Source organism: Carassius carassius, chromosome 42 (assembly GCF_963082965.1).
Source record: "Carassius carassius chromosome 42, fCarCar2.1, whole genome shotgun sequence".
Lineage (NCBI taxonomy): Eukaryota > Metazoa > Chordata > Actinopteri > Cypriniformes > Cyprinidae > Carassius > Carassius carassius.
This window is the reverse complement of record NC_081796.1, coordinates 7,152,117-7,173,103: the sequence shown is the minus strand read 5'-3', so window position 1 is coordinate 7,173,103 and position 20,987 is coordinate 7,152,117. Positions and strand designations below refer to the sequence as shown.

The following is a 20,987-nucleotide window of genomic DNA, read 5'->3' as shown; positions in this document are numbered from 1 at the left end:
AGCCAGAGGCGACAGCGGCAAGGAACCGAAACTCCATCGGTGACAGAATGGAGAAAAAAACCTTGGGAGATACCAGGCTCAGTTGGGGGGCCAGTTCTCCTCTGACCAGACGAAACCAGTAGTTCAATTCCAGGCTGCAGCAAAGTCAGATTGTGCAGAAGAATCATCTGTTTCCTGTGGTCTTGTCCTGGTGCTCCTCTGAGACAAGGTCTTTACAGGGGATCTGTATCTGGGGCTCTAGTTGTCCTGGTCTCCGCTGTCTTTCAGGGATGTAGAGGTACTTTCTAGGTGCTGATCCAGCATCTGGTCTGGATGCGTACTGGATCCGGGTGACTGCAGTGACCCTCTGATCTGGACACAGACTGGATCTGGTGGCCACGGTGACCTCGGAAAAAGAGAGAAACAGACTAATATTAGCGTAGATGCCATTCTTCTAATGATGTAGCAAGTACATAGGGTGTTATGGGAAGTGTTTCCGGTTCCGGTTTACCTAATTAATGCAGCCTAAAAATCCTTTAACGGATTTGGATAATAAAAGCATATTAGTATGTTATGTGTATGCCAGGTTAAAGAGATGGGTCTTTAATCTAGATTTAAACTGCAAGAGTGTGTCTGCCTCCCGAACAATGTTAGGTAGGTTATTCCAGAGTTTTGGCGCCAAATAGGAAAAGGATCTGCCGCCTGCAGTTGATTTTGATATTCTAGGTATTATCAAATTGCCTGAGTTTTGAGAACGTAGCGGACGTATATGATTATAATGTAAAAGGAGCTCATAAGAGTAATACATCTCTTGAATCTGAAAAGCGTCTATGTTTATTTGTGTGCACTCACAATAACAAAACATTGTGCTTTTGTAAAATAATAAAAAAAAAACAGGATGCACTTTCTGCCATCTCGGCCTTTAATACATTTAGTGTGAAACTGTGTATACTTGACTTACAGACATTAAAAATGTATCTATAAAGAGTGAAATGTATACTTTCATATGAAACAATTCAAATCTGAAAAAAAAAAAAATAAAATAAATCTAGTTTTATGTAATCCTTACGAAATTTGCATGCAGGTGCATCCACTACTGTGCAGATGACGAGTTAGTTATGCCGAGTCCATCTCTTAAACTGAAAACACAGAACACAATAGTTTATCAATAGATTATTAAAATGTTAATGCAGTTTAATTTGACTGTTTTTTCTTACACATTTATTATCATAACTTCTGCCGGTGTGCTGTGGCAAGCTTTACGTATGCACTTATTAGGCTATGTAGGCAATTAAAGTCTCATTATCAGTCACACTAAGAAATACATTTGCAATGTTTTTTTTTTTTTTTTCAGATGACCCATTCAATAAGCAGATATACAAGTCAAACAGCCGGTTGACTTGCCCATTTTGGGTAACTCGGCATGAACTAAAAATTCTGATGTATTAATTGAATTTTTTTGGCAAGTTTTAATTACAGTAATTTGATCGCAAAAAAGGTCAACCGTGCGGTTAGAATGCATGTAAAAACATGCAATTAGTTGACTAAGCTTAAAATGACAACTAGTCGACCAGAAAAATCTTTAGTCGAGGACAGCCCTAGTTTTCAGTTAGAAGTTGATTGACAACAGGAGTGTTATGAATCACTCTGATCTCTCTGCCCTCTGAGTAAACTGCGATCTTCACTAAACGCTGAGGTCATGACAGTCTCACTCCTCTGGTTCAAGTCAATCCAGAGGGATGGACACACTTTTCAGCTTAAAGGCTAGTACGAATATTTATTTTCTTCAAAAAACATGCATCAACCAAAACCAAAAAGAAATAATTCAAATCTTTATATGAGACATTACATACATGCAAAATTGCTCTTTGCTGACACAAATATATATGCTAATGAAGAAGCCATTAATTAAGTAATGTATCCTTACAATATCCAATGTTTGTCTTATCTCAAGGTAGGGCTGGACGATTATGGCCTAAAGTCAAAACCTCGATTAATTGAACATTTTACCTCGATTATGATTAATGAACGATTATTTTGTTTCTGTTTAGTTTTTCTGCCCTCATAGTTCACCTACAAGGTTTGTAAGGTAAACAGGGCCATAGTTGGGGTTTGCGGGGCCCCGAATCAGGTTGTACCAGTGGGCCCTGTTTGAAAGTGTTTCATTTATATGTTCGTTCTGTTTATTTGTTCATCAACATGCCCGCCACGTCCCAGAATGCAACGCGGCGCCCAAGCCCAATAAGGTGTGGTCACTTTAAGAGACAATGAATGCATCCATTATAATACACATACAATTTTTTTCTCAACTGTTTACTTTAACTTAAGACATAACCAACAGTTTTTTCGAACATACTATCCAAGACGGGAATTTTCACATATTTTTTATGTACAAATTCAGTGTTCAAGTGTTTTGAGATGCCTCTCTCTGTGCGAGCCCTGAACACCAGAACACTGCGGTGCTGAAGTGGGCTCTTACACATCCTTTTCTGGTTGTTTAAACTGCGATTTGTTTTTGTTCGTTGAGGTGCAGGAGGAACTTAAAGGAGAACTTTGCAAACGAGAGGTCAGTTCAGTGTTGCTGTCTGTGAGACGCGGCTCTCTCTCCACGTGCACACCGAGCACAGCGCGTGAGTAACCAGCTACTCAGTTCAGCTTTTGAAAATGATACGCTTTCGTGTTGACACACAGCAGGATTCTGTCAACTGTCCTGAGCGTCTTTTTAGACTGGCCTCAGCCAGACGGTTGAGATCGACTATTAAAGGTGGGATATTTTTTCCTATTGAAAGAATGATCATAGCTCACTATCAGCAGTTATTTTATCTATGTTCGTAACATTTCTTACATATTATTGCTCGTGTAAGAGATAAATAAAGATTAAAGGTAAACAGTACCAGTACGAGTGATTGCGTGTGTGAATGAGTCATACCGTCTCTATATTATTGTGAAGCTGGGGGTTTCAAATAGCCTAGTTCCTTCAAAAGTAGAAAAATATGCTATAATAGGTTTTGAGATTCTAAGATATAATTTAGATACTAAGATACTTTCCTCTGTGAGCGTTTTCGTGCCACAATGCAGCTGTGCGAACATGTTAGCTCGATATAATAATACACATCCAATCGTCTAATCGCTTGAACATCCAAACCATAAAACAAATACAACTGACAAAGTTTAGTGAAGACTCAAGGCTCACCGCTCGCGCACCATCACTATGTGTTGAACCGGCGTTCACCTCCGTGTTTTGCTTTTATGCCACTTACTGGCAGAATCACGCTTTTAAGGGGGAAGTATTAACAGGAAATAATTCCTCCTCTTTCTTTCTTTCTTTCTTTCTTTCTTTTTTTATAGCTTGTTCTCAAATACTTCTTACACTTGTAGTCACTATGTGCTTTCAGATCTCTACTATCACTACTAACACTCGAAGAGCACGCTACGTACATCGCAGGAAGGCCTGTCTGACAAACCTACAGCCTGTCCCTCTGACCTCTACTAGTACGCTCTCTATTCCAGTTGGTCTCTGGAACTGCCAGTCTGCAGTTAACAAAGCAGACTTCATTTCTTCTATTGCTACTCATTCCGGTCTCAACCTCATGGCACTGACTGTGACTTGGATCAAACCTGAAGACACTGCCACCCCTGCAGCCCTCTCCACTAATTTCACTTGTTCCCACACTCCTTGTACCACTGGGAGGGGTGGAGGTACTGGTCTCCTTATATCAAAAGAATGGAAATTTGATCTTCAGCCATCACCTACAGGTAACGGTTCATTTGACTCGCATGCCATTACTGTAACCCACCCTGTTAAAATCCACTTTGTGGTCATTTATCAACCCCCAGGTCAATTGGGAAACTTCTTGGAGGAGTCGGATGTGCTGCTATCAAACTTTCTTGAAGATGGTACTCCTCTGGTACTGCTTGGTGACTTCAACATCCACCTAGATAAACCCCAGGCTGCTGACTTCAAAACTCTGCTTGCCTCATTTGATCTCAAGCAAGTGTCTACTACAGCGACTCACAAATCAGGCAACCAACTGGACCTCACCTACACGCGCTGTTGCTCTGTGGACAACTCTTCAGTTGCTCCACTGCACACCTCAGACCACTTCCTCATTACTGCTAACCTAGCACTTACTCCTGAAGCGGCTCACACTCCAACGCAGGTCACCTTTCGACAAAACCTATGCTCACTCTCTCCATCTCGCCTATCTTCTATGGTTTCATCCTCGCTTCCTGCACTCTCTCAGTTTTCAGCTCTGGACACGAACAGCGCTACGGACACTCTTTGCTTCACTTTAACATCTTGCTTGGACAACTTTTGCCCACTGCATCGCTCTAAATTCAGGGCTGCAGAGAGAAAATGGCAGAAATCAAGAAACTCTACCGACCTCAGTGTGTATCAGTCTCTCCTCTCTTCCTTCTCTGCAAATGTCTTCACGGCTAAAGAATCCTACTACCACAACAAAATTAACAGCTGTTGTGACGCTCGGACACTCTTCAAGACTTTCTCTTCTCTTCTTAATCTGCCGCCACCACCTCCTCCATCGACTCTTACAGCGGACGACTTTGCAATTTTCTTCACAAATAATACAAGAACCATCAGTGACCAATTCTCCACACCGCAGACTGAGGACAACTTCACAATGACCGACGCAAAACTTCTGTCCAATCAACCTACTACTTGTCCACTTGATCCGATCCCCACTCACCTCCTTCAAGCGATCTCTTCTTCAGTCATACCTTCGCTTAATCACGTTATCAACTCCTCTCTTCACTCTAGAACATTTCCCTCAGCATTCAAGCAGGCTCGGGTAAGCCCACTGCTCAAGAAACCATCTCTATATCCAGCGCTTCTTGAAAACTACAGACTGGTATCCCTTCTTCCATTCATTGCAAAGACACTTGAGCGAGCTGTGTTCAACCAACTTTCTATGTACCTTTTACAGAACAAACTCCTGGACAGCAACCAATCTGGGTTCAAAAGTGGCCACTCAACTGAGACTGCTCTGCTCTCGGTTACTGAAGCCCTGCGACTAGCAAGAGCAGCTTCAAAATCCTCAGTACTGATCTTACTGGACCTGTCTGCTGCTTTTGACACCGTTAATCACCAGATTCTCCTGTCCACCCTCAGAAAGATGGGCATCTCTAGAACCGCACTCATGTGGGTTAAGTTCTACCTCTCTGACAGATCCTTCAGTGTGTCTTGGAGGGGTGATGTTTCTAAGTCACAACACCTTGCTACTGGGGTTCCTCAAGGCTCAGTACTTGGCCACTTCTCTTCTCCATCTACATGACGTCATTAGGATCTGTCATTCAGAAGCATGGCTTTTCTTACCACTGCTACGCTGATGACACCCAACTCTACTTCTCATTCCAACCAGATGACCTGATGGTAGCTGCTCGCATTTCAGCCTGTCTGAGTGACATTTCTAGCTGGATGAATGACCGTCACCTTCAGCTTAACCTTACGAAGACAGAAATCCTGGTGATTCCAGCTAACCCATTGCTTCATCACAACTTCACTATAGAGTTGGGTTCGTCAACCATTACTCCTTCGAGAACAGCCAGAAACCTAGGAGTTGTGATGGATCATCAGTTAAGCTTCACAGACCACATTGCTACAACGACCCGGTCCTGCAGGTTTGCCTTATACAACATTAGGAAGATTAGATCATTCCTGTCAGAGCAAGCCACCCAACTTCTTGTCTAAGCTCTTGTTCTCTCCAGACTGGACTATTGTAATGCTCTCCTGGCGGGCCTTCCTGCATATACTGTCAAGCCTCTGCAATTGATCCAGAATGCAGCAGCGAGGGTTGTCTTCATTGAGCCAAAAAAAGCTCACGTTACTCCTCTCCTCATCAGGTTACACTGGCTACCAAGCTTGCCTACAAGACGACCACTGGCACGGCACATACCTAAACTCACTGGTTAAATCTTATGTGCCCTCCAGAAGTTTGCACTCTGCAAGTGAACGACGCCTTGTGGTGCCATCCCAAAGAAGTTCAAAATCACTATTACAGACTTTTTCCTGGACTGTGCCCAGCTGGTGGAATGACCTCCCAATCTCAATTCGTACAGTGTATTTGAGTCTTTACTCATTTTCAAGAAACTTCTTAAAGACTCATCTTTTTCGACAGCACTTAACCAACTAATACTAGCCCTTTTCCTTTTCTTGTCTTTTCATTTTTAAAAAAAAAAAAAAACCTGGCTATGCGTTCTATACTAGACTAACTGAGACTTGTCATGGTACTTGCATACTGTTGTTGTTCTCTTGTTGACCTGACTGCTTCTATTGTTCTCATTTGTAAGTCGCTTTGGATAAAAGCGTCTGCTAAATGATTAAATGTAAATGTAAATAATCGAAATAACCAACATGGGAAAATTACGTCGGTTAGAGGTTCTAAATTTCAGTTTCGATTAATTTTCGATTAATCGTCCAGCCCTATCTCAAGGCTTATTATCCAAAATATCCTAACAAACATTTTTTTTTATTTTAAGTCTTTAATCATCCTCTCTTATTATAAAAAAACATAAAAAATAAACGAAGATCAAATATATATTTCAGTTTATCTGATTCTTCTTTGTGGAACGCCAAAGCCAACCTAATTAACTGTATTTGAAATGACTGATAAACATCAGGTAAGGCTTAAAAAAACTCCCATCTGCTAATAAATACAGCCATTCACCACACACACACACACACACAACTGTTCCAGGAAGAGCTCAAAATGAAAGTGCCAACCAGTTAAATGCAATCACACAGTACATAAGGCAGCCTAAACAAGCACACGGAATGCATTATGCCGCAGTTACAGTCCCTTTGACCTATGTACAGTAGGAATATCAGAAGCATTTGAACAATTCTACTTAAATATTTGGACACAGTTCCCTGGTTTCACCTCAAATATTTTTCCTCAAGTGTTTGCTCAGGTCAGAGTGTTTGAAATAGGAATCCTTTCATTGAAATGCACGGTGTTGCCTATAGCATAGCCATCTTCATATGAGTTTTTTGATGACTATTTGAAAATGGCTGGCAGATAACCTGCTGTGCGGGCCTGAGACAGCCCGCATGGCCGTGGCAGTAAAATAAATGATTTGTTGAGTATGTACTACACTTAAAGCTCACTCATGTCGTACAAGAGTGCAAATGAGTGCAGTCGTTCGGATGTGAAAGGGAATGCAATGCTCTGGAACATAAAAATGGTTTTATAGGTGTAAAATCATCCCAATCAGGCATTTTTAAATCATTCACTGGCATGACTACATTATGAATCGTCCTAAGGAATGTTTGTGTGGTTACAAAAGCACAGACAACTAATGGGTCATTCTTAGGGTGCTATTTTTAACAAAAAATTTAGTGGTAAACAAATATGGAATGTCAATAGTTAATTCTTAATATGTTATCCGGATTATAAATATGTGGTTGCAAAGTACTGCTCCGGTAGTCATTTATCATTACTTACACAAGTGGTACATGTATGTTCAAAGGTGTTCCGATGAGTCATTGCTAAAATGCTGGTGCTTCCTTCACTCGCTCGCTGACTGAATACCTCTTTCTGGAAAATTCTCTCGTCAGAAACAACAATGTGCAGATGTGTGTACGAATCTGTAAATGAGATATTGATTTCACAGTGTTAACAGATTCAGTGATTTTAATGGGAGTTTTTGAGAGTGATTGAACTCTAAGACTGTCAGTGAATTTGCTCTCTTTCTGTACAATGAAAGATTAGTAGCCATTTTTATATCACATTAACTTTCAATGTCAAATTCACATTTAATATAAAGTCACTTGTATTAAAAATATGTTATGACATGACACCCATATCTGTTATAAACAGACAGGTTTTTATGCATAGTTAATAGATTACAATATTAGGCTACTTTGACCATCGCATATTAACTAACAAATATGAAGGTGAGAATCTAGATATTTCATGATATAGTTCATGTGTCTGGGAATGTTTCTAATAAAAATCCAACTCCCAAATCCAAAAACTCCCAGCCTGGTTCATTACTCAAAACCGCAATCATGGGTAAGACTGCCGACCTGACTGCTGTCCAGAAGGCCATCATTGACACCCTCAAGTGAGAGGGTAAGACACAGAAAGAAATTTCTGAACGAATAGGCTGTTCCCAGAGTGCTGTATCAAGGCACCTCAGTGGGAAGTCAAAAAAAACATAAAAAAATAAACGAAGATCAAATATATATTTCAGTTTATCTGATTCTTCTTTGTGGAACGCCAAAGCCAACCTAATTAACTGTATTTGAAATGACTGATAAACATCAGGTAAGGCTTAAAAAAACTCCCATCTGCTAATAAATACAGCCATTCACCACACACACACACAACTGTTCCAGGAAGAGTTCAAAATTAAAGTGCCAACAAGTTAAATGCAATCACACAGTTCATTACTCAAAACCGCAATCATGGGTAAGACTGCCGACCTGACTGCTGTCCGGAAGGCCATCATTGACACCCTCAAGCGAGAGGGTAAGACACAGAAAGAAATTTCTGAACGAATAGGCTGTTCCCAGAGTGCTGTATCAAGGCACCTCAGTGGGAAGTCTGTAGGAAGGAAAAGGTGTGGCAAAAAACACTGCACAACGAGAAGAGGTGACCGGACCCTGAGGAAGATTGTGGAGAAGGACCGATTCCAGACCTTGGGGGACCTGCGGAAAGCAGTAGACTGAGTCTGGAGTAGAAACATCCAGAGCCACCGTGCACAGGCGTGTGCAGGAAATGGACTACAGAGAAGCAGCACTGGACTGTTGCTCAGTGGTCCAAAGTACTTTTTCGGATGGAAGCAAATTTTGCACGTCATTCCGAAATCAAGGTGCCAGAGTCTGGAGGAAGACTGGGGAGAAGGAAATGCCTGATGTCCAGTGTCAAGTACCCACAGTCAGTGATGGTCTGGGGTGCCATGTCAGCTGCTGGTGTTGTTCCACTGTGTTTTATCAAGGGCAGGGTCAATGCAGCTAGTTATCAGGAGATTTTGGAGCACTTCATGCTTCCATCTGCTGAAAAGCTTTATGGAGATGAAGATTTTGTTTTTCAGCACGACCTGGCACCTGCTCACAGTGCCAAAACCACTGGTAAATGGTTTACTGACCATGGTATTACTGTGCTCAATTGGCCTGCCAACTCTCCTGACCTGAACCCCATAGAGAATCTGTGGGATATTGTGAAGAGAAAGTTGAGAGACCCAAGACCCAACACTCTGGATGAGCTTAAGGCTGCTATCGAAGCATCCTGGGCCTCCATAACACCTCAGCAGTGCCACAGGCTGATTGCCTCCATGCCACGCCGCATTGAAGCAGTCATTTCGGCAAAAGGATTCCCGACCAAGTATTGAGTGCATAACTGAACATAATTATTTGAAGGTTGACTTTTTTTGTATTATAAACACTTTTCTTTTATTGGTCGGATGAAATATGCTAATTTTTTTGAGATAGGAATTTTGGGTTTTCATGAGCTGTATGCCAAAATCATCAGTATTAAAACAATAAAAGACCTGAAATATTTCAGTTGGTGTGCAATGAATCTAAAGTATATGAAAGTTGAATTTTTATCATTACATTATGGAAAATAATGAACTTTATCACAATATGCTAATTTTTTGAGAAGGACCTGTATATCATACATACTTTAAAATATAATTTATTTCAGTGATGCAAATCTGAATTTTCATCAGCTGTTACTCTAGTTTTCAGAGTCATGATCCTTCAAAAAATCATTCTAATATATTGATTTAATACCAGTGCTGGAAACAGTTTTGCTGCTTAATATTTATTGGAACCTTTGACATTTTGTTTAGGATTATTTGATGAATGGAAAGCTAAAAAGAACATAATTGATAGTAGATCAACATATTGGAATGATTTCTGAAGGATTATGTGACACTGAAGACTGGAGTAAAGGCTGATGATATATATTTATAACTAGTAACTAACTACTTGAGTAGTTTTTTTTATCCAATGCTTTTTTACTCTTACTCGAGTAACTATTCAGACTAGTACTTTTACTTGAGTAAATATTTCTATACTTTTACTTTTACTTGAGAAAAGTTTTTGGGTACTCTACCCACCTCTGAACAATACATATAGTATTTTATGTAAACATTGAATAATATGACACACTGTGTCATCCATGGCTCTTATGATTATTAACGAGGTTGTGTGCCTATAATTAATGATGATGATACATTTCCAGACCTCAAACTCAAACCAAGCAGCTGCCTTTTAGATGAAAGCAAATGCTATCCAGTAAGATTTGCATAATGCTGCCACAAGACTCATGTAAAAAATACTCTGTTAGGCCTTTCAAAAGAAAAGACACAACTATAAATTTGTGGCTAAGTTGTATTTACAACACTGTTCGAGAACAGTTCAACCCCAAAATTTAGGATGTGTGTATCGCATTTTATGAAAATTTTATGTTTCCTGATCCTGGGAGAGAAGCTGTTCTGACTCACTGATTGTAGTTACATATTTATATTTAAAGGATTTTACACTGATAATTAAAACGTAAGTTTTGAACAATGTAGAGTAGTGCTTGTTGTTTGTCATTTCTCTGATCACAAATGCAGACATGGTTTTATGTTTACGAGTCGAGACGACATGCGATGAAATGCAACATCACAGTTTGGTAAGGGGCGTAACATTTCCATCACATACTTGAGGTATTCGACCAATCACAATGCACTGGATATTCGGCCAATCAGAGCACACCTCGCTTTTCAGACCGATGAGCTTTGTAAAAATCGACACGTTTCAGAAAGGCAGGGCATAGAGGAGAAACAATATTACAACATTATTATAATAATGTACAGTATGTGGAAAATAATGTGTTTTTCTGAACCTTAAATCACATAAGCACATTTCATTACACCAAATACACAAAATAATGTTCTTTTTAGCAACATCTTATGACCCCTTTATATTTCTGGATACTTAATTATTTACGAGACCTTTGCAATAAGTGTGGTGCTTGGATAAGCATGTGTAAAGGTGATGGTAATTTGCATTCGCGAGGCACTGTCCATGAGATTACATGAATTGAATGATGCTCTTTTCAGTCACCCCAGAAACCACCTTGAGGATCAGTTATGAGGTGTTTATCTTCCCAGTAACAGCCCATAAAGCATATTCTCTTCTACACTACATCTTTCAGATGGTGATGTGAGGTGTTATCCTAGACCAGCTGTCTGGATCATAATGAAATAGTGTCATGGTAATGGAAAATATGAAGGCAGCCAATATCACATCAGCTTGAACTTTCTTAATTATAGTGTCTCTTATTGTATTTTTGTCATTTATATAAGGCTGGTGTCATGGCTAGGTGCCATTTCAAACCCACAGATACAGAGAATTGTATTTTTATTTATTTGTTATTATTATTATTATTATTATACTTATTTTTTTTGTATAACAGTAATGAAGTCTTAAGCTAATGTTAGATCTAAGCTAACAAACTTCATACTGAAAATAGCATTGGATCCATGTCAAATTCTGATAAAAGATTGTTTTCTTCTGAAAGTAAAATATTAATCAAATCAAAAAGAAGAAAAAAAAAAGAAAATAAATAATTCACCTTTATGTCAGACCAAACCCATGTTTTTTTCATCCATCAATTCTTATAAAGAATGGCCACACAAATGATGCAGTGACAACACTGATTAGCTGCTGGAAACAATTAGCCTCTACTGATATCTCATGCATTCTGCAGAATCAATTAATTGCATTGCAGCATATAAATTTGGCAAACACTGGTATTATAATTCTGGCTGAAATTTATTTTCAGTGTTTCAAAACTAAAACACTAATATCTAAAGTTATAAAATAATTTTAAATGCTACATTATGTATTTAAGCAACATAATAGTATGAAAAATTATAATATATATATTTTTTTCTTTTTCTTTTTAAGATTGATTTTAAATGTAACACTTTTAAATGTAACCTTTTTAAGAAGTGTAATGCCAGCGGATAACTGATATGGTACCAATATTGTACACACACACACACAGAAAAAAGGAGTCATTCATTCTTTAATTATTTTATTCTTATATATTAACTCTATTTAATTATTTATTTAATGATTACTATTCAGTGTCATCCATCGGAAATCATTCTAATGTGCTGATTTGGTGCTCAATAAACATTTATCATTATTGTTAATGTTGAAAGCAGTTCAGTGTTGCTTAATCATTTTGAATAAATCGTGATTCTTTGGATTATTTAAGGATTCTTTCAATTGAAAAAAAGCGTAAACTAAGGTAGTGTATTTCATCTTTTTTTTTAAGGCTATTTTAAAAGCATGAAAGCGACCTTTATTTTCCTTGTGTGTAGCCTTCATATTTATGGCTTAGGTCGGTGATTTCTCAAAAGAAATGTAGGTCTTGAGCAGATATGGCAGTTTTTAAGTTGTGAAATTTTGGGGAGGAATGCATCAGCGAAGAAACTGCAATTGAGACGAATAGAAATGTGAATAGAACACATTCTTCAGGCATTATTCTTTTTAAAAGTTAACCAGTTTAAGTTGAATTCAGTTTAACACTGAGACACTGAGACACTTATGCTGTTGTGTGAGCGCTGCAATTGCTGCATCTTTCCTCATCAAGCGTGCAGCACCAGACGACCTCCCCTGCCATGCGTTCTGACTGTTCTGGGGTGGAAAACTTTTCTGGAACATTTCCTTACGTTCTTCCTCTTGTCAGCCTGACCCAGAGGTAGAAAAAAAAAACATCTGCTCAAAGTTCATCTCATCATTTATCTCCCCAGCAAAGCAGGTTAAAATGATGGATTTAATATGCATGTATGGCATATGTCTGCTGTTCCCAGGAAACTCTTCCATTAATATTAAAATATGTAGAGCACTTTGCTTTCAAAGGAACAAGCTGTGTCTTAAAAGACTGGTAATTGGTTAAGACTTATTTGTTCTTTCTCTCATTAAATCATAAATAGTTATTAGTTTCAAAGTTTCACAGAATAGAGTATTTAACTCTACACTTTTCAGTTTTAAAATGATAATTTTTTTAATGGCAAATTTGACTGGCAAATTTTACAATATGTTTCAATAAGAGTGACACAAATCTGTTCAACAAATCATTCATGGACAACATATTTAAGCATTATGTTAAAATTTTCATTCTACACATATGCACACAATTCGTCTTCACCTGTCTTTATTAACTAAAGTAATTATTTCTACATCTGACAGGGCACGACACAGAAGGTCAGGATTACTGACTCTTCTAAATTACCCCGACTCTGCTTTCAAAGTACTCCTAAAGAACCCTGCAAGAAGTTACACATGAGCCAGTTAATAAGCAGTGCAGAGACAGACACCAATTATGAGTGCTCATATGACTGGAATCCTAATGTTTACTGCTCAAATGTTGGAGTGCTTTATGATCATCACACGTGTGTAGTACAAGTGCTATGAATTAAGTAATTTTCATTTTGATTAAATATTTTGTTAATGAAAACCCTTTGTTGGTGTAGCTTCTCCCTAATTTTAGTGATAAATGTATTTAAAATGTTGCACAGACTTGTTTGATTGCACATGATTGTTTTGTTTTCTACAAAACTGTCAAAAAAACAAGAAGCCTTTACTTTTTGAAAGTTACTTTTTTCAGATTTTCTTTTGTTTTAATGAAAAAAAAAAACATTTTCAATTCAATGTGGCTTTTAAAACTGAAATTGGACATAATTAACAACAATAACCATTATATACAATTGGAAAACAGGACAAAAATACTGACTCAGAATTTACTTAAGACTTAAGAAATTAAGACTTTTTAAGCCCTTCATTTGTTACAGAAACCCTGAATGATCTCAAAGATCAGAAATTTCAGGTGGGTTCAAGTGTAGATTCAATGTACTTTGTTGTATTAAGAAACATCTCAGGTAACTTAAGTAACCATGGTTCCCTGAGTAGGGAACAAGACACTACATGCTCTAGGGGTCACTATGAGGAATGCCACATCATGACCTGTGTCTGAAGCATACATTGAAAAATACTAACAACATGTTGGCTGGCGACAGCCCATGCTGACCGATGGATGCATAAGAAAAATGGACTCTTCCATTCCCTCTTGATCTCTGAATGGAGATTCAGAAGAAAGGAAGGCTCACCTGTCAGAAAGATAACACTCATTGAACACAACGTTACTTTCTTAGCCCGCTTTCATGCCAAACGCATGATGCATAACCTCCAACAGCTCATCATATGCAAGGCAGGAGGATTGGGAAAGCTCAGCCTCAGCTTCTTCACCCTCCTCAGACATCTCATGTTCTTCCTGGGCCAAACCCAGCAGAGCACTGTCCCCTGGATCAGACTATGTTAGTGAAATAACATCATCTTACAGCGGCTCACTCTTGTTCACAGCCGACGAGCGCGAGAGGGAAAACCCTTCTTTAAACTTATCGGCCGGATCCGGCCATGACCCCCATGCACTCATTCTCCTCCATGCCTCAGCAGCAGCAGATTCTGAACCGCAGGGATGAGACGGCTGCCCCTCCTTCCTCGAAAGGAAAGACAAACAAGAGCGGAGCTTTTTTTTGAAAAAACGCTTTCAGTGAATGCAGATTGCCCCCTCGTGCACATCGCGTGTGCGTGCTCTTTGCCCAAACAACAGACGCAAAGATTGTGTGGGTCATCAGGTGTCAAATAACAATGACACAAATGCAAACAGCCTCTAATTGTCTTGCTAGTGCTCGCCAAAAATGAAGGGAGAAAAGATCGCTTTTACCATGGAATGCATCTTCAAACAAAACAGTCAATGAAGAAGAAGATGATGTGCTCTCTCGATGCCTATCTATGCTATAGTTGCAATGATAGTGACATCATGGGCTGTCACCGGCCAACGTGTTGTTGGTATTTCTCAATATATGCTTCAGACATGGGTCACGATGAGGCGTTCCCCATAGCCACCCCTAGAGGACACACTTCGAAATTCCCTTGAAAGGGAATCTTAATATTACTAGTCAACTTTTGCTTGTTACCATGAGCTTAGTGAAAAAAAAAAAATTATAATAATTATGGCCATTAAACCATTGTCATTCTCCATGCTCTTTTTCCCCCCACCATGTAGCAAACTCTATTTGTGTATGCCGTAATGTCCTTGAGGGAGTCATTCCACAATGTTGCCATATATTGATTGTGTCCTTCAATTCTTAAATTTGCATAATAGCTTTGTTAACAACAGTTTATTTATTCATGGTAGTACGTCCTCCAAGCTGTTCTTTCTTTATATTTTGTTTTATGGCACATGTTCAGTCTGCAAGTCAATGGTGTACACTAAATACAAATGGCCAGTGGCTCATTTCCATACAGTATGTGTCTGCTCGCACTACAAGGAATGTTAATTATTTTTCCCCTTTATATATTTACACAGCAGTGTTTAAATTGCACTTTAAATTGCTATAGCCCAGTGGTTCTCAATCCTGGTCTTGAAGACCTCCCAATACTGCACATTTAGATGTCTCCTTAATCTAGAGTAACATGCCTGACTGAAATAATCAGCTCATCACTCCATGCCCTGAAATGGGTAAGGGACATTTCCAAAATGTGCTGTGTTAGTGGAAGTCCAGGACCATGATTGAGGACTATTACTAGAGAATGATTTTAACACTTCAGACTTAATCAGAGTCTAGACTTGTTTATTGAGCTCCACTCACTTTCCACTTGTGGTATCTTCATAGGAAAGATTCAGTAAGATGGCTAAAGGTGATAAGTATAAAAAAGTCAAAATACTTTCTGTCATAGCAGTTTCATATGGAGAGACAACTAAATAAGTAAACCACTAGAGCCACTTGAGCCATAAGTTCTGCCAATAGAGTTTAGAGGAACTTGCGACCATAGTTAAGCTAACAATGCTTTTGGGTAACACACCCTTGATCAGCCTGAGGCAGTAATACTGACTCAACCAATTGCGTGAATTTTGGGCAGAACTACCTGCTTTTTTTTTTTTTTTTTTTTTTTTTTTTTTCAGTAGGTGGCCCAGTTTCTGACCCAGCAGAATCTGGTGAATGGACTGGTTAAATCATTTCTTTTTAGCAGCAATACATTTTCCAAGAAAATAAATGACTGTAACCAATTTAAGGCCTGTTTGTGGTCTGAGCATGAACATTTTCCTTGCTCAGTAAGGAAGCTATGATCTGGGGAAAAAAAAAAAAAATATATATATATATATATATATATATATATACAAGGGAAACAGGGAAGAAAAACTTACATGAAAGCAAACAGTCATTGAATTCTCTGAATTTCCGCAAAAGGCATTAGAGGGTATTGGGATAAATGATAACCTTACCGGTCATTTTCAAAATCTAATAGACTTATTTGGGGTTGTTGCAGGTCAAGTGCACAATTTAATGCTTTAATCAGTCTTAAATTCATATTCATGGTATTAAATGCTGCATGCATTAAAATAAAATGTTAATAAAGAAAAAAAAAAAAAAAGTTTTCCAATGCAAATATCAAACATCTTTAAATCAAGATCCATTTACTTGAGATGCAAAATGAATAAATCTTGTTTTCTGATAAATTGAACAAAATTAATTGATTTTATGCTTAAAACAATAGGGCTATGAAAACTTGTTTTCCCTTTGAATTAAGTTTTTTAATTGATTTTTTTTGGCAGAATGATCTGTTCTTGTTTTAATCATAAACTCATTTCACAATTACACACAATACAAGCTTTCATTTTCTCAAGTAAATGTATTTTGATTTAAGTGTCTTTGGACATTTGCACTGGAAAACTAGACAAAAATGAGCATAATTTTTTTTTGCAGTGTGATCCAAAGGTATAGTTATTTCCATATTCTATTCTTGTATTATTCTATTCATAAACATATCAAGAAGCTCAACCTAACCTGAATAATGCACAACAACAAACCTCTTCCAGAAGCTCAAACGTTATAACCAATGAGGTTCATTCACATGTGTCATACCGAACGTTTGTTCTTCCGTAAGAGATTAGTTCAATATAGAAAAAAAAAAAAAAGATTATCTTCAGAAAATTTGGACTAAACTGTTTGATTCATATGGATTAGTTTTCTTATCTCTTTATGAAGTTTTTGAAGCGTCAAAGGAGTAGTTACAAAGGCAGTCAGTGGAAGGAAATCTGACAGCATTCTGTCATCAAAAATATCTTAATCTGTGTTCCCAAGAGGAATAAAGGTCTTACAGGTGTGGAACAACATGAGGGTAAGTAATAAATGACAAAATTTTTATTTTCGGGTGAACTAATCCGTTAAACTGTTATTATTATTTCTATATATATATATATATATATTTTTTTTTTTTTTAACACAGGCGATTAGGTTTATAGGTGAGGTGTTAGCTGTGGACCTTCATGCGGCTTTTCAAAAATCTGTAATTTCCAGAAGAATCGCATTGTACAGATTCATCCAAAATCACCACTTTGTAAAATGTCTGTTTTCTCATGAGATCGGTTGGTTTAGGAGTGGAATTTTATGGTTACGTTTTACCAACAGTGCAAGTCATGAATTCTTTTTTTCATTTTTATAAAATTGCCATACTGAACAACACTTATAAATACTCACGAGAACTGACTGAAATATTGCCTTAGCAGATAACCAACTCCTCAAGCAAGAAAACCCTCCATGCAACAGAGATTTGATGTGATCTAGAAAGATTTGGTAACACCACAGTGCCCACTTTAGGTAATCTAACAGGACCGGAGACTTTCATTAGATGCCTGCTGGGGTTCTGACTTGAGATTTTAGAAATAGAGAGATCCTTGTTAACACTTAGATTTCATCTATTTATGCTTGACGGGAAAATGGTTTTGACCTCAATAAACATATGATATATGAGCTTCATTCATGAGCTTCATTCTTCATTACATCGATTCATAATTCATAATATGCAATGAAGTGCCAAACAAAGACGTTTCAACGACCTCAGCAGTAAAGTTAAGCAATAGAGACCGTACGAGGCGAGGTGTGCTCCTCTCACAGCAGCGGGATTGTCATGTGCAGCTTCACTCACTCTCGCGTCGAGTTCACGGAGCGCGATAGAATCCGTCAACCGCGCATCCCGCTCTGAAACGAGCAAATAACCGTCCTGAGCCGCAGTGGAGTCTGACTGAGAACTATCGTCTGCCGCTGGCGTCTAAAACAGCCGAGGGTGAATGACTGCGGAGGCAGTTTAGTCTCGGAGCGCTCAACAGGGTGCTGAGAAAGAAGAACCGGACCGGGCGGAACCAGCCGAGACACTGACACGCACATCCATCAGACCGAAGAAACCAAAATGAAGGAGAAGAATTTAATCGAGACGGCCAAAATGCAGGGGAATATGATGGTAAGCGAACATATCTATTAGGCTATCAGACGAGTGCGTTTTAGAGACGATACTGAAAGTGACTTTCTGTGAATAACGGAATTTGTTTGTTTGGCGTTTTTGTTAGTATCAGGTGCAAAAGCAATAACAGTATTTAATTTGCACTCCATTAAAAAAAAAAAAAAAAAAAACTGTGGTCCTACCAGCATCATATACCATGATTATTATACCTTTTGTTATACATAATATACATGAATAGCATAGTATTAAAGTGGTATTCTGAAGTGCTTCAAATACCAGCTATTGTATTACAGTTATAAAACATGGTGTTACCCTGCTGTAAAAAAAAAAAAAAAATATTGGAATGGATTGGTACATGTTGAATACAAGGTAGGCCTGTTGTCATAACACCATGTCCAATATATATATATATATATATATACAGTACATCAGTTTTAGAAGGTTATTTAAATATATATATATATATATATAATTGCATGTGATTTAGCAGTCTCTATTTGTAGTAGATAAGAAATGCTGGAAAACTTTAATAGTTGTTGTGGGATATACATTTAAACATTTTTAAAGCTAAGTGAAGCATTACACATGGGATCTTATTTATGTTAGGGCTTTAGTCTGCATTAAACGCAGAGGTGACCTTTACTGTCTGGGGTTCAGATGAGAGAGAATTCATTAAAATTTTATAACACTTAAAGCACAGTGGAATATTGGGATATTACAGCTCCAGGCTCGATATGTCAGTGACCTGCAGAAGACTGAGGTCCAGACACAAACCTCACGGTCCGTCAGGCTTCATTCAGTTGAAACTGATCTGATATAAAAGACTTAAAATAACTTTTCAATGCATTCATGACAGATAAGTAGAAGTATTTGCACTCTTTAAAATAAAAAGAAGTGTAGTCCTAGATTGCCAGAAAGTGAGTCTTTCATTTCATTTAAGCAAACAAAAAGGATTTTAAAACAATTTATTTTAGTCCATGATATCCTTTACTTTTTTGGTGTCACATTTGCAAGCTTACTGTGAAGATGGAGAAAATGCTGTCTGCTTTATTATAATTCAGTCCCTATATTCCAGTCCCTATATTAGGGAGTGGAAATGGCCTATGAGTACTTCTCTGCAGCCATCTACCAGAGGTAATTTAATGTCTTTTTTTATTATTATTTTTATTACATCATGTTTTCTTACATCATGAAACTTTTAGTTTTAGTTACTTTTTGGCAACCTATGAAGGATGAACAAATAATGTCATCACATTAAAACTAACTTTCAAATTCGGTAATACTTAAAGCTTTGAAGTGCTGGCACTTGTGTCAGGCATTTAAAAGCATTTGAAAACAAGTTGTTCCTGTAGTTTTACTATGTTGAATCCATGGTGAATGGTGGTGATTTGTGTTTATTGAACAATGTTTTTCCTGGCTTCCACATCAATGACGTTTGTTCTGATATCTGTAGCTTCAGCAGAATTCTGTGCTGAATTTATATGCTTCTCACATGATTTCACAGAGATGTTATTGATTATGCATCAAATTCAACTGCTTTCTTCACTGTAGGCCTATCTCCCAGCACTGTGTATAACGGTGTTGTATCGTGTGATTGAGATCAGCCCATGGCTCCGGCCTAAGGATGAACGTCTGCACTGCATAGCCCATAGGAGTAGCCAGGATTCATTCCGCTTTCGGTTGGCTTGTCCAATGTAGCTCTTGTAAATCAGTCATGAAGAGATCACAATGCTGTTCATTCCATTTTTGGAACCTTGCTTTGACTTAATGCACATTGTGATGATTTCACGGGATGCGTCTCTGCCCAAAATCTGCGGGAAAATCTGCTGCAATTACAAAAATTGGTTGATTTTGCGATAAATTCAATTCAATGCAGAATCGCAAAATCATGGAGGGACTGATAATTACAGAATTCTAAACAGTGTCCTCCACTGAGACTTACACTAATGCACTTTTACCACTAGAAGCACAATTCTACCCTTCATGTAGGAACAAGATCTTTGTCCAGCAAGCCATGAGAAATGTCAGTTTGAGCCATGTACCTATCTGACAACCTGTCTGCTTTTGTTATCCTCATGAGTTTGAGATGGTTGAATAGAAGCTTACACTCTGTTCTCAGACAAAGACCCTCAGCTTGATTTTGAGAGACATCTGATCAGTACAGATGGTTAAAGATACGATTCTTCCTGACTAAACGACCTGCCTCAACAGTTTTTCAGTGATTGATGAACATATGATTGCTTGATCACAACTTAGTTAAATCGCTTAAGTAAAATCACTATATTTTATCATAATGTCATAAACAGCTTAAGCATAAACCAATCGACAGCTAGATTTTTCTCCGTTACCTCCATTGTGCCCGGCATGCAAATACCTTAAGCTGTGTTCCTTCGGCTTATGGAAGTTTGTATGTGTAATAGGAAAATAATTCTTTAGGCATATTTAAACTTATCCAACCAGTGCAAGGGGAGCAGGAAATATATTACAAAATATTGCACACTTTCTTAACCCCCCAAAATAAAAATAAAAAATAATAATACAACTGGTACAGTCGTAGAAACTTGTATCAATATGAGGGGAGAATGATTGTGTTTCCCACTCACATTTTGGAATGCTCTGTGTTTTAATACATTATTTATAATCACAAATCATAAATGAAATACTCTGTGCAGAATACATG

At 38.0% G+C, this 20,987-nt stretch overlaps 1 protein-coding gene and 1 long non-coding RNA gene across 3 annotated transcripts in view; one reads left to right on the top strand and one right to left on the bottom strand.

Moving 5' to 3' along the window:
• LOC132124503 (uncharacterized) overlaps window positions 1–20,987 on the bottom strand; it is a 416,676-nt gene that overhangs the window by 42,056 nt on the left and 353,633 nt on the right. The gene's annotated exons all lie outside the window — the stretch shown is intronic.
• Window positions 1–20,987, top strand: part of LOC132124493 (dipeptidyl aminopeptidase-like protein 6) — a 403,008-nt gene that overhangs the window by 47,343 nt on the left and 334,678 nt on the right. The window contains exon 1 of one of the 2 annotated variants that reach the window (XM_059535552.1): window positions 17,747–18,307. The exons of the other annotated variant lie outside the window; for it this stretch is intronic. Coding sequence (XP_059391535.1) covers window positions 18,257–18,307 — 51 coding nt within the window. The 5' untranslated portion in view covers window positions 17,747–18,256. Of the gene's footprint in view, window positions 1–17,746; window positions 18,308–20,987 lie in introns of those variants that run through there. 2 annotated transcript variants of the gene reach the window in all.